The following is a 15,421-nucleotide window of genomic DNA, read 5'->3' on the forward strand; positions in this document are numbered from 1 at the left end:
ATTACATGTGAGCAAGGGATGATTCCGATGAAGATACACAACAATGAAGACCCTCTATTTATAGGAACCAAAATACTCCATCTATTTTATTTGTTGGGAGAAATGTAAGACCCTCTAAAATTATGATAATTAGGAAAAATTTAAAAACTTGTTATAAGATATAGTGCTTTATTATTATTTTTGTTTAAAAATTTTCTAAATGATAGAAACATTACAGTAGGAAAATACATATATAATATTTTGTGGTTATTAGAAAAATCACATAAAATGTCTTAAGTTTATCTAGGGTTTTAAGGATGGGAGTGAAGCCTATAAATATACATACTTGTTCTTATCAGAAATGTCACGTGCAAGCAGAGGGATCCGAGTGATGGCCCTGGTGTTCATGTGGAAGAAAGTTCCACCTGCAAAAGACTCTCAGATGCTTAAGTAAGAGTATGAGATGAATTTATGTAATAAAGAAGAAAAGTAGAAAAAAGTAAGTCCTAATCGAGTGAAACATGCTATATATATATATATATATATATATATATATATATATATATATATATAGTGTTTGTTGAACTTGGGCTGAGAGTACTGGATATATCACTTTTATCGAGATATTTGGGATATAAGATCTTACTGGATGGTAGTAAGGATTGTGCATCTAAGATTAGTGGGTGTGGGAAGACGTGGTAGGTGTTGAATCGTGTTAGGCCTTGTTAGGCCGCCATTTGGGTCAGCGCATGTACTATACTAAACAAGTTTTCTAAGATATTATAGTTTGTTGTTTTCCTAATTCTTTTTATCTCTTTTATATCTTCTATTATGATTCCTAAAATTGTGAAAGAGACTCTTGATCATTCTAATTGGCGATAAGCCATGATTGATGAAATATTTGCCCTTGAATAAAATGGTACATGAGAGGTAGTTCTTCTTCCATCTGGAAAGAATGCAATTGGTTGTCGTTGGGTCTAACGGTGAAGTTGATCGCCTCAACGCTAGATTGGTAGCAAAATGATATAATCAAATCTATAGGCCCGACTACAATGATAATTTATCTATAGTAGCCAAAATGACTATTGTCATACTTTTCCTTATCATTGGAGTCACTAATCATTAGTCTCTTCATCAATTAGATATTAAGAATGTTTTTCTACATGACAATCTTAAGGAGGAACTCTACATGCACCAGTGCAGAATGGGCTTTTGGCCCCGGTTGTTTTTGTTATTCTGCCTCGGTTTTAGAACCGAGGCATATTGGGGTGAGGCCAAAAGGTATGACTTTTGGCCTCGGGTGTTAACCGGAACCGTAAAACGCTTTTTCTGCCTTGGGTAACGTAAGAACCGAGGCCATAGGGGACATTTTTTTGGACCACCACTGCAGTTGTGGTAAGTCGTTCGAGCACCACTGCAGTTGGAAGAATCCCTCTGTGGTATCATCCTCATTACCATCCACTTCCAGATCTGGTTTCAGCCCCTCTTCCACTTTGCATTTCAGCCACCCTTTTCAACAAACCCTAAAAACTACATATAAAATTTAATCAAGGAATCAGGAAATGGAGGTGGAGGAAATGGAGCTGCAGTGAACCAGCGGCTGCAGCGAACAGCGGCGGCAGCGACCCAGCGGCGGCAGCGACCTAGCGGCGGCAACGACCCAGCGGCGAGGAAATGGAGGTGCAGCGAACAGCGGCGGCAGCGACCCAGCGGCGAGGAAATGGAGGTGCAGCGAACAGCGGCGGCAGCGACCCAGCGGCGAGGACGAACCAGCGACGGTGGAGGGGTAGGTTGCAGGGAGAGAGAAGAGAGAAATGGAGACTGCGACGGGGAAGGAGAAAAAGAAAAAAGGGCTGGCTAGGTTGCAGGGAGAGAGAAGAGAGAAATGGAGACTGCGGCGGGGAAGAAGAAGAAGAAAAAAGGGCACGCATTTTGGCACCGGTTGTCAATCACCCGAGGCCAAATGGAAGTGTATAGGCCCCGGTTCTTCGCCACCCGAGGCCAAATCTCTGTTATAGGCCTCGTTTTTTTGTCACCCGAGGCCAAAGCGTGCGCTGTCAGTGGCAGTTTTGTAAATCTGGGTGACACAGATGGGTTATATGCTTCGGTTAGTTTGGGACCCGAGGCAGAATGCTGAGAAAAATTTCAAAAATGCCACCGCCTCCTTATAGGCTTCGGTCCCGCAGTAACCGAAGCCTATAAGGCGAGTTAAAAACCCCATTCTGCACTAGTGATGGAGATTTTAGGCAAAGTTTGGTTCATTTTGTAAGTTGCACCACTTGTATATGGTCTTAATCAAAGCCTACATGCTTAGTTTGGAAAGTTCAACTACATTGTTCAATCCTTTGAGTTGAAACATAGTGAGGCAAATCACTCATTTTATTGTCACATGTCCCCTATAAAATGTGTGTACTTGAGAGTGTATGTTGACAATATAGTTATCACAAGAGATGATGGTGGTGCTAAATGAACACCTATGCAATCATTTTTAGACTAAGGATTTTGGAAATCTCAAATATTTTTGGATGTAGAAGTACCCAAATAAAACATGAGTTTTAATCTCCTGAAGGAAATATGTTCTTGTCATCCTAAAATAGACGTGTATGATTGATGTATCCAACTCAGAAACTAATGTCAGAACATGGGAAGTTTTCTTACTAGGAAAAATATAGAAGATTGTTTAAAATTACTAGACCTTATGTCTTTTCATAATTGGTGTTTAGTCAATTTATGCAAAATCATTGTATTGATCAATGGAATGTTGTCATCATATTTTAAGATATATAAAAAAGGTTCCAGGATAAGGATTACTTTATAGAGATAAAGAGAATGCCCAATTTTTTGGATATTGTGACACTGATTAAGTTGATTCTCCTATGAAAAGACACTTTACCATAGGATATTTTGTTTTTCTTGGATAAAATATTATCTCTTAGAAAAATAAGAAACAAAATGTTTCCCAATCTATTGAAGCTAATTATAGATCAATAATATCTCTCCCCTAGGAGCTTATATGGTAAAATAGTTCCCCTAAGAATTAGATTTTTGAGAAATAAAGTTGATGAAGACATATTTTTGATTACCAAATTACTCATAACATTTTTTCCAAACCAATGTTCCTTTTAAAGATTAAATACATTGAAATTGACTCTCAGAGAAAATTTGTTATCCAAACAGATCTACTTTGAGTTTGTCAAATCAAATAATGACATTCAGATGCATTACTAAAATCCTTAAGAGGACTTTAGATTGAATCTATTTGTTCTAAACTTAGCATATACAAATTGTAAGTTAAAAATTGATAAAAAAGTGTTAGAATAAATATATTTAAATAATTCCTTCGAGAATTATATTTTTGTGTTTTTAAGTAAAAGGTTGCTATCCAAACAAATATGCATTGAATTTATCAGATCAAATGATCGACATTCATATGTATTACTAAAATCCTTAAGAGAACTTTAGATTAAATCTATTTGTTCTAAACTTAGTACATACCGTACATACTTATGATGCACTGAGACTTCAATTTTGGTCATGTATATCTGACACGTACTCAAGTTTGATACTTTACCGGTACTTACCAATGAAAAATCTAATCTATAAAGCAATAATACTTTTATAATAACAATAATTTATAATTTTTTTTATGTTAACAACTTTAATAAATATGATTTTAATTTGGATTCGTATATTTACTATGTTTTTAATAATTATTTTACATTTTTCAATTGGGTATATCATGTATCATATCCTATTATTTTCAAAATAAACATATCAACATATCACACACGTATCGTATTTGTGCATCATAAATACACACAAATTGTAGGTTTCAACTTGACAAAAAATGTTAGAATAAATAGTTTTAAGTAATTCCTGAAGCTACTTCATAACTAAACTATTCTCCACATTTTCATGAAATAACTATAAACACATTAAAATTAATTGTCATTTGTTTTCAAACTGCACATACAACTTGAATGCTTAGTATTAAAATAAATAGTCATATATAAAATTTAGGCTTAAATACTGATTTGGTCTTAATATTTGTTCAATTTTTTCAATTTGGTATTAATTTATTTTTTGTTTAATTTAGTTAAAATATTTATCAATTTAATTTGATCTTTTTTATTAACATCATTAAAATAATTAAAGAATTGTGAACCATCACATGTCATTTCATGACTTTCTTGATTTTTTATTATTTTTTTTAATTTAAAAAGAAAAATTCATGTGTCAAGCTATTATGCTTGATAGGATTAATTTGTTATATTCATTAATTTGGTCCTAGGTTTTTTTACAAATTAAGCAATTTTACCCCCTTAATTTTAAACTATATATAAATAAATGTTATACTAATATTCTTATTAAAATTCATATTTTTATTAAATACTTTTAATTTAAAATTAGAGTTAACGTAAAATTAAAATGAAAATTTTAAAAGAAAATAACACAATGATTTAAAATTTTAGAAAGTTAAAAATAATATAAAGTAATATACTTATTAATATAATATTTATGTAATTTTTAATACATGATTTTTAACCTCTTAAATATTTAAACCAATTATTTTAATTTCTGTTTTCAAAATTTTCATTCAAATTTTAAATCAACTCTAATCCTAAACAAAAAATATTTAATAAAAATATAAATTTTAATAGAATTATCAATATAATATTTATATAAAAATTAAACAAATATTAAGATCAAATTAAAAAAAATTAATATTAAAACTAAATTAAAAAAAATTAAATAAATATTTGAATAAAATAAATATTTAAGCCTATAATTTATAGTAAAAGTGTTTAGTAAACCTAATTCTTAGATATATCTTTTTATATTCTCTTCCATCACTCTTATACATTGTGTCTAATATACCCAAAATTATTATAAATATAACATCCTAGCAAAGGAAAATCCACTATAAAATCCATCATCTATTCTTTAATATTTCTCAAGTGAAGAGAAGATTCTAACTTAAAATATTATGTTTTACGTACAGAAGACCACAACAATTGAGAAGAAAATAAATTTAGGCACTGTTTGCTTTTAGTTTTACACAATTACAGCAGGTTTCACTATGAAAAACCTAACAAGTTCAAGTTGTCTCCTCTTTATAACCTACAAGTGCCTCTCTTGCACTTTTTAAGTTTTCTAGCTCAATAATGGATAAATTTCAAGAGTAACAGATTTGATACCAGGGACCTGATACCCAGAAAAACTTACATATATAAGATCTCAAACAAAGGCCAGGGTGATAATTCTCAGTAAATTAATATCGCCACTCACAAACAAGACTACAAATATGTAAATTTACAGAACACACCTCTTTGTATTTCATGGCAAAAACAAAATTCAAAATTGTGAACACCACCACTACTAAAGTCTAAATAAAATAAAACATTGCCTAAGTCAAATTCGAGCCATCGAGCCATCATGTAGAGATACAAACATGACCAAGATAAATAATCAATTCCCACAATACTGGACCTAATCTTCATCTGCACCTGCAGGTTGCTCTCCTCTCCTTGGACCACCAGCTGGTTTTGCCATGATAATCTGAAGAAAAATAAATAAAAATCATACTCCCCAACTTTACACTTTGAAAGTTAAACAATGATATATGGAAACATCCATATTAAAACTATTTGAAACCTCTCATTTCTCTCTATATTGTTACATCATATATCACGGCTCATATCCACATTTTTTTCAAGAAAAAATAGACTAAAATCTTACATCCAACTTCACATAAGCTGTATATGCAATTGTCAATAATCTTCATGGCATAGGCCTTATAGGCTCATCATCATAGCCATTTATTCCTTAATTGTTGCACTTTGTAAACCACAAGTTGTCATTACATTACATTCTTTCTACTACTTAAACACAAGACAATGTAGCTTACTACTGCCAGCCTAAAATCCTTAGTGCTGCTGATAAACTTAACTCAAATTAAAAATCAATCCTTTGAATAGACGAGAGCAACCGGTAGCACTCTATTTTGTTGAAATGATACCATACCCTATGGGCAACTGTAAATAGCAAAGTATCGGGTGCCCATGATGTACATATCAGCTTTTGCACTGAATTAATATTATGTTGAGTCCGGATAATTTTTTCCACAAACACATACTAAGAAAATAAGATGAATCAAGGTAAAAAGAATCAAACTTCTCCCAAGTTAAAATCAACATCCTAGAAAGTGAATGTCTAACTCAACCTAACAAAACCAACTAGTAAAGTGAAGTTTGCCCACTATAATTTAGACAAAAGTGACAATCAATCTTCGTATGTTACAGTACCTCACTTACACTCTGGTTAAGGTAATAGGGTACTAAGGAAAAACCATGAATGTGATAGTGAAGTGTTGCATGCAGTGGGCCTAATAATTGATGAAACAATACTAAGCATTCCTGTCTTAAAAATAACACTGCTCGTTAAATGAAAATAGAGCCTGCTAGGGTCATGATTGATCTGGAAGATTATCAGATGGGTGAGAATCACATAGTTTCTGATTCTGGAGATTACAGGTCAGAAAGACAATGGAAGAGACGGGAACTTTCAATTGATGAAATGGATGAAGATTACAATTGTTTAAGTCAATTCTCTAATCATACAACTCCAACTGCTGAACTACTATAACTAACTATTAGCATAACTTATATTTATTAACCATAAAACGTGTTTCAAAGCTTGTTTCCCTCATTAAAATATGCTTTCTGAGATGTTACGGGGGAATCTGGAATTGACTGGCAAAAACATTATCATTAGTGGATTACCTGGTCCACTCGTAGTACAGTGCATGCAGCATCCGCAGCATATTTAAGAGCAAAGAGCCTGAACAGAAAAAACAATAAGATGAAACTGATCTTTCAGGTGATATGAAGATAATTTCAGATTCCGTATAATTGTTTCAATCTTAGAAGTTGAAAGAATGCATAAACTCCATTAACGATAGGAGCATTTAATGTCTACAATTTTTTATTGGACGAAGTTTATCAAGGGAATCTATATAACAATAGTGAAGAGACAGTTCATTATTCGCTCAAACTTTGGGGTTGCCACCATATAAAACATGCTGTGTTAGAATATAGCTTACTTAGTCACATGGAGATCCCAAATGCCCAAGGTTGAAACATCCTTACAAACACCTTCTTCCAAATCAATGCCAACTTTGGCATTTCCAGAAGCATGTTCTGCATACAGCGAAGATATGATCTCCATTGCATTTAACCCAGCATTTTCAGCCAAAGTTCTAGGAATCATTTCAAAACTTTCTGCAAATTTTGCTATAGCATACTGATCCAACCTACAAAGCCATTGCAAACGTTTAGTCAATTCCATTAAAATGTCAAATACCAAATAACCAAGGAAAAAAATACTTGAGAAAGGAAAAAATGAAAAAAAAAATGTCTTAGAGAGCTTAACTATCTTTTAGCTGATTCATTAACTTGTATCAATTCTTCTATCATTAGAATATAAAAAGATACGATGATCTTTACATAGTGCCAGATAGGCAATACAAAAAGATGAGTTAACCTATTCAAACAAGTTAACCCCTTTAGATATGTTAAACAATACTCCTGAAGCATAAGACATAGTAACTATACCCAGAAATTGTAACTATTTCCAAACAACAATACATAGTAATTGCAGTATTAAAAACATTTGTGCTCAAGATAGATTTTCCAAATATGCTCATGCTAGACATCACTGCCTTAACAAAGATTTTATTAAGAAAATAATAAAATAGAAAAAGAACAGAAAAACATAGGGGGACAACACCAAACCCATGATAAAAATACATTTCAAACATAGGAAAAAAGATATCGATTATGAAAAATTAAGTAAATACATAGATGGAAAAAGGTAAATCAATGGAACACTAATAGAAAACTAAAGCTCAATAATCAAATTCCTCTGCCTATTAAGAGATATATCATTAACAAACCCGCTCACACAATCCACAAAAGGCCTTTAAAATTTTATTAGAGCTTAAGAATTCAGCAAATGATGTAAAATTTTTAGAAAATAATAATTGGATATTTATAGCCTTATACCAGATAAGTAATAGCATTACCAAAAGCCAAAATCATACAAACAAATTCCTCAGGTAATTATACTGAATGGAAGGATGTGTGTGAAAAAAACCCAAATAAATGTATCCCCAAGAATTATAATCATTGTTTGAAACTGAAAAGGAAAATAAAAAGTACCCTGTCTCCCCGAAGGAAAAGTCTTTCACCCGTTTAGCTAACTCAATTTCAGTGGCTGCAGCTCCAGGTACAATACGGCTATCCCTGCACATGGCCTGATACATAATTGCATGGAAATGGATTAATCCATATTCCAATAAGCTAAAGCATTCAACTGTTTTGAGAAAAGTGCCTCCAAACAACACATTTCAATTAGCTAAAGCATTAAATTGTTTTAAAAAAAAATGCCTCAAAAAAGATGTAATAAGCTAAAGCATTCAATTGTTTTTAAAAAAAGTGCCTCCAAACAGCATATTTCAATTAGCTAAAGCATTAAATTGTTTTTAAAAGAAGTGCCTCCAAAAAGATGTAATAAGCAATATTAATCCTGAGATTTGCAGGCTTGCAGACCTGAGTTTACAAGATTGATAGAAGAAGGTCAACTCAACCTCAAAAATAAACCTTAATTTTATTTCTTAAAAAAAACGGTTTGTTATAAGTGATTTTGGCATTGATTGTTTAAAAAAGATAACAAGATAATTGCAATGTATTTTGAATGGAGAATGCATCCAAAGAAAACAAAATTAAGAAAAATAATAAAATAAAGAAAACAATAAAATAAGATGTAAAAAGTGAGACCTTTCCATAAAATTGAATGGATTAAAAATGAAAATAGAAAAAGAAATGTTGAATCTTTGATGAGAAAAGAACAAGAATAAAAAAAAATGTTCATTTCCTTCAAAAGACCTAACATTTAACGATCCTTCAGCTTTCTGGTGGAGGCTTTACATACAAGGTTTACATCTACCTATGAATTAATTCTCTTCATAGAAATTATTATAATAATTCTCCGAACATTGCCAAATTAGTGAATGAAATAATCGACAATTTTGATGAAAAAAACTTACTTTGTAGCAAGTTAACCATTAATAATAAGCATAAATTAACTATAAATAATAAACATAAAATAAGGAAATATGAATATCAAAATATATGTAGGTAGGGAACATTGAAATCGCATTCCACACCCTCAACCTCTTCGAATAATCAAAGAATTTAAACATTTGATATATTTGATATGCGCCTCTGTCTGAACAAAACGATGTTTGTTCACCGTTTGGTTAGACTGGAGGCCAATTAAAAACAATAACAAAAAGTAAAAATAAAACAATTGATTAATTCAGAAAATTTGAATGGTTGCTTCGATAAGAAACACAGAGTTCCTTCAAAAGGCCTTTCTCCGAATGGATCCAAACACAAGTTTGGATCCTACTAATGTGTGCCTCCTAAGACGCTTAAGAATTTGGGTGTTTTCATAGGGCTACTCAAAGAGGCAAGATCAAGAAGTGATTTTGCGAACAGAAAAAGTAAATTTTGGTTTATAAGGTGAGATTTGCACCCACTTGTTTGCTATAATCTGTTCATATATCCACTTGATATGGGATTTCCATCATAGGCAATAACAGAAAATTACTTCTTCAAGATCATTCAAATTCCAGAACATTAGAAATTACCTTGTAAGTGTTCACTCCATCATCCACTGCTCTTTCAAGATCATCTAGTATACTATCAGTACTTCCTCGTAGAACAACAGTGGCCACAGAATTTCCACCCTCTTCATTTTTTACAATAGTCACCTGCATATCAATACAAGAGGAAGTTGCCTGTCATGCCTGTCATACTTAGACATGAGAAGAACAAAAAGAATCAAGCCAATCAACTAAGTGCACGCCATACTTGGAATAAACCAGTGTATTTTCCATTATAGATTATTTTCACATAAACTAATATAAACAAGAAACATGGAACCAAGAAATGACAGCTCATTCAGGCCTGAACATACCCTGACACCACCAATTTCCTGAACTGAAACAGAATCCACATATCCAAGATCATCTGGATTTGGTTGGCTGAGTTTCAGCTATGGCAGGAAAACAAAATTGATCAGACAAAAAGCACAAAACATCTTCACATAACCAAATAAGCAAAAACACAAACCATAGCAACAGAACCAGTAGTTCTGCAAAATCGACGTAGTTCAAACTTCGAGCTGATTTTCAGAACCACAAGCCTATATGCAATAATATTTAAGTTAGAAAACAATCTAGACTCGAACATTAATAGTTTTCATATTAACTCAATTGCGAGAAACAACTAAACCCATCAAAAAGGGATAAAAGACTTAACGCACTTGTAACGCTCACAGAAATGCAAAGCCATTTCTCCAACTGCTCCTCCACTGACAATCACTTTGGCCCCAGAATCTGCTACTGCCTTGATGAGCTCCTCTATTTTAGCCTCTTCAGATTTTGAATAATTTTCCAGCTATATAAATAAGAAAGAAGAGAGCAAAAATCCATTTAGCAAAGCATCAAATAATTTAGGAAAACAAAACATTAGAAAAATCAGGGTCTATAAAATCCAAAGGACCCTTTAGCGGTACAGCATCAGGTATAATAAATAAAACCATTTCCTAATACAGAAGTTGAGAATCAAAATAACAGGTTATCCTAAAAGTTACTGCCAAATTGTCTTACAACTTTAAATTTAAACATTAAATTGTTTCCAATAAAAAAGTCTGGCCACAAATCACTTCAAAACATATCAGCATGACAAAAATAGATGAAGGCACAAATAAAAGTATAATTTGAGAAACTCCATGCTAGTATGCATTAAGTTATAACAATTTGAATCAGGCATTGACCAAGCACAACAGACCTTTTAGGATTTTTATATGTTTTGAGTAATAACAATTAGAAGAATATGTAAAACCTATAAAGCATAGCCACGCCCAAAATATCACGATAAATGAACATATAAACCTCAGCAGCAATATGACCAAACAAAACCTACAAGACAATAATGACATGGCCCAAAATAATACCTTATTAGAGCCTTCCAAATAATCGGCAGAGAAAACTTATACTTGGTAAAAAGAAACAATAACACAAGTTTACGATTGTCATTACTGCATTAGGATTTAGCTATAGTACCCAACCAATCACTTCCAACCTTCTTATTTTGGACACAGTTAGATCTCCAGCTTATAACATCGGACACAATATATGCACACAATTAAAAAAACTTAACTACATAAAACAGTAAGTAGAAGATAGTGATCAAATTCAAAACTCTAGTCATTTTGACATACCTGCTCCGCAGAATGTATGAGAACAGTTCCTTTAGTCTCAGTTGCTGATGTATCAACACCACCAGCAAACACAGCAACCTTAAACAATACAGATAAAAGAACTCAGCACAAGACAGTTTGAAAATTTGCCAATATGTTTTCATTGGGAGAAAAGTATTCATATCTTGATTTATATTATTAAATATAATCAATGTAGGAGATTATAGAAACAGATCTTGCTCCATGATGACAGGAAAATATGCATCTCAACAAAAAGTGAGAGAACAAATAACTTCATTGAAATTAGTAGAGCTTCAATGTTGAAGCATATAATTGCAATATGCATGACACAACACCAATCATATTAGTAGGTAATACTCGATTAAATAATCTCAAAATTAGCCAATCCATACTTATATTAAATCCCTTTTTAGAATAGGAAGTATGTTTAGCCTTGCAAAATTATAAACCCATTATACAGTTTAAATCTTGAAGCCTCAGATGAACCCAAAAAGGATATGACTAAATAATGCGTAATCATAGGAGTTGGTTTCAACATGCCCTAGAACACTACTAAAGAAATTGCTTTCATAAATTCACATCAAATACCAGCCAAAATTTTTGGTCAAAGACAAAAACCATTGGAAACTAAAAAAGCATTGAAAACTCCACACAAATTTTAAACAATGCAGAATATCATAAATATAAATCTAATTCTAAGACTTTTATAAATGAAATAACAACTCAATAACTTGGCTTACTATGTTGGTTTATATTGTTGTTTCCTTTTTTTATTATTTTTAACATGTTAATAATGCTCAAGTCCTCTCCCCCAATTTGTTTTGTTCTTGGCTCTCTAACACTTAAGCACCCAAACACTTAGTCCTTTTCATTCACAAATACATCCAAATCCAATTCTAGAAATAACTTTGTCAACACTGTCAATGCAATTCTATGACTTTTATAAATGCAATAACAACTCAATAACTTGGCTTACTATGTTGGTTTATATTGTTGTTTCCTTTTTTTTATTATTTTTAACATGTTAATAATGATCAAGTCCTCTCACCCGATTTATTTTGTCTTGGCTCTCTAACATTTAAACACCCAAACACTTAGTCCTTTTCATTCACAAATACATCCAAATCCAATTCTAGTAATAACTTTGTCAACACTGTCAATGACACTGCCTTTTGCCACTAATCTTATGGCATACAGAATTGATGTTCATAAAAATCAGGTTAATCTCAAGCAAGAGTATGTGTTGTCCTGGAATGGAGAACAATTTGGTTTGGACATAATGGAATGGAGAACCACTTGGTTTGGAGATAATGAAATGGAGAACCATTTGCTTTGAAGATATTCAGAACTGATAGCAGACTCATTGATAGCAGACACAATGAAGGAGGCTTCAGGTAGACCTCTATAGTAACATAATTGCATCTAAGACAAAATAATATTTTGTTAGGATGACAAAATAATATTTTGGGCTTATTTGGTCCTTGTTTCTTACCATAGAAAAAAAAACGCGTGAAACTTGCTACTTAGCGCATACAATTTCAAATGCAGTATCTGTTTTCTGCTACCAAGTTCAAATCAAGTTCAATAATGCCCCTAGTAGTGAAAATTATAAAAATAAAAGTAGCAACAGCAAATGAAACCAACAAAGATGAGTAAAAAAAAAAAAAAAAAGTGAAAGGAAGGAACAACATATGGAGAGATGGTAATTAGACTTTGTTTCAAGATGTCAACAATGGCCTCTTAGATTAGATCATTACACTTTTGATACAAGGTGATTAAAATATTGTTTCATTTGATTATTGAGTTCCACTGAAATACGACATTCACACAAAACCATATCACAGTACAAATCTATTACTTCTATGAAAAGATTTTCAAATGAAGATTGTGTTTTCAATGGCTGCAAAGGGCTTGATTGTGTAGTTCACAGCAGTGTTAGAATGGGTTGTTTAATCTTTTATATGCGAGAAATTAGATTTTGTGGTTCAATGAAATACCAATATTTCAATGGGTTTCATGGTTTAACCCTCGAGTGTAGCACACCCCTGTTTCAAATTCTTTGTTGTAGAACGGACAAATTGTTGAACATTCTAAAGAGTTAGACCAACATGAAACCATGTTAAGCTATATTAGAAGGCAACAAAACATCATTAACAGAGCTATTAATTAGAGGTGTTAGAATGTTGCCTGGAGCTAACAGAGAATTAACTTGTTAAAAATTTTAAACTTTAAAGTGAGGACTAAAATAAAACAAAAAAAGGTTAGAGAACAAAACCAAAACTAAAAATAGAATCAGACAATTAAAGTGCTAATTCACAACAAATGAATTTATAGGATACTCATCGATAAAACCGAAAAAATTCAACACAGAGAAAGCTCACCTTTGCCTTCTCTGCTTGCTTTACAGTCCCAACAGCATCACTCTTCAACACCATTCCCCGAACTACTGTGCTGTTATGCAAGCCCCCTCCCAAGAGCTTTGCAACGCGAATGTTGTCCACATTAAAGTTTGCTGGGTTTTTCGGGCATACTTGGATGCATGCCTATTTTCCAAACAAAGGTCAGATTGTAAACAGTATTATGCTACAAAAGCAGTTTATCATAGTAAAATGGATCCGGATGCACTCACATCAGCAACAAGTGAGCATATGGTATTTTCTAGACCAAACTGCTTGCTAGCAACCGCTGCTTTCATTCGAGAAACAATTTGCTCTTTATCACGAACATCCATAGTCTCCGAACCCTCCTCAACCAGATCATCCAATATTTGAACAGTCTGAAACATGTCAAAGAATTAGAGCGAGAGAAATCAGCAACATCAATACAAAATTTAAAGACGAATCACTAAGGCTCCCATCAAAACCAAAAAACCTTGTTGATTGCTTTAGTGTATCCACTGATTATCTCGCTCGGATGCAAACCCATCCTGATAAGTTCCTCAGCACCTTGCAGGAGCTCCCCAGCAAATGAAATAGTTAAGTTAGCTCCATCCCCAATCTCCTCTTGTTGAGCCTTCCCGGCCAAAACCAAAACCTTGGCAGCAGGATGCTGAACTTCAAGTTCGTTCACAATTGTCGCAGCGTCATTCGTGACAAAAAGCTTGTCCAAATGATTTATAACCATCTTATTCATACCTGAAGCAGATCAAACAAAATATTACAAAAATCTAAATCTATCCAGACAAACCCTTCCTTCTGTGAACACCAACAAGCAACAGATTCATTCACGAACACATAAAAAAACGTTCCCAGAACCCAAAATGAAAAACTCCCTTAGCAAACGAAAAACAGAAACTTCTCTTTTTATAGCCACCTCGTTACATTTACTCTTAGTACTGCATCCCGTATAAACGCTAGATCAACAACCATGAAAACGTACACATACCCACATTATAAAAATCCAAACTTTTGGAATCTGAAGGTGCAACATCCACTCGGGGATGAGTTGAAAAAACGTAAAACAAAAAAAAAAGGTAAGCGCGATCGTTACCATTGGGACCAAGGGAAGTTCGAGTTATAGTGGAAAGTTGTTTGCAGGCGTCGATGTTCTTGAGAACCGCCTCATCGAGACCAGAAAGGTGTTTGTGACCTTCCTTGAGCATGGATTGAATCCCATAGGGTTGAATGTTAAAACCCATGTTCTTGCAATTTGAGAATACCCTAACCCTAAAACCCTGGAAATGGTAACTTCACTCTTCAACTATGAAATCTCTGTAGCAACACTGTGTCACTGCCTCGGACTTTCTCACTAAACCCTAATACCGCCCAACAAGCTTTGAGGTGAAAAGCAGAGAGTGGAAGAATATGGAGAAAATCAAAGAAAAACTAATAAATGCATAAACAATCGCACAAATACAATTAAAATATAATATATAACATGAGTTTCCTCAAAAAAACAAATAATATCAAATTTTAACAACACAAAAATTGTATTTTTTTTTTAAATATTGATGATTACTTGTGTCTCTATTTTCTATTATTTTAATTTTGTGACTAAAATGTAATTTTCCTCCTTTTTTTACTACTTTCAATTGACAATTCTGTCTTCTTATTTTAAAATAAAAATATTTTAGTCTTATAATTTTTCAAGATTC

At 32.7% G+C, this 15,421-nt stretch overlaps 1 protein-coding gene across 1 annotated transcript; it reads right to left on the bottom strand.

The window, feature by feature from the left end:
- Nucleotides 1-5,169: 5,169 nt before the first annotated feature.
- Nucleotides 5,170-15,147, bottom strand: LOC114181955 (T-complex protein 1 subunit theta). The gene is made up of 13 exons (XM_028068649.1): nucleotides 14,818-15,147; nucleotides 14,200-14,462; nucleotides 13,958-14,104; nucleotides 13,710-13,871; nucleotides 11,329-11,406; nucleotides 10,369-10,502; nucleotides 10,176-10,248; nucleotides 10,021-10,098; nucleotides 9,692-9,814; nucleotides 8,199-8,293; nucleotides 7,082-7,291; nucleotides 6,762-6,819; nucleotides 5,170-5,538 (listed from the first exon to the last, which is right to left on the bottom strand). The coding sequence occupies exons 1-13, from the start codon at nucleotides 14,963-14,965 to the stop codon at nucleotides 5,470-5,472; spliced, it is 1,638 nt and encodes a 545-aa protein (XP_027924450.1). The 5' UTR covers nucleotides 14,966-15,147; the 3' UTR covers nucleotides 5,170-5,469.
- Between the last annotated feature and the right edge of the window lie 274 nt (nucleotides 15,148-15,421).

This window comes from Vigna unguiculata, chromosome 4, assembly GCF_004118075.2.
Source record: "Vigna unguiculata cultivar IT97K-499-35 chromosome 4, ASM411807v1, whole genome shotgun sequence".
In the NCBI taxonomy this organism is placed as follows: domain Eukaryota; kingdom Viridiplantae; phylum Streptophyta; class Magnoliopsida; order Fabales; family Fabaceae; genus Vigna; species Vigna unguiculata.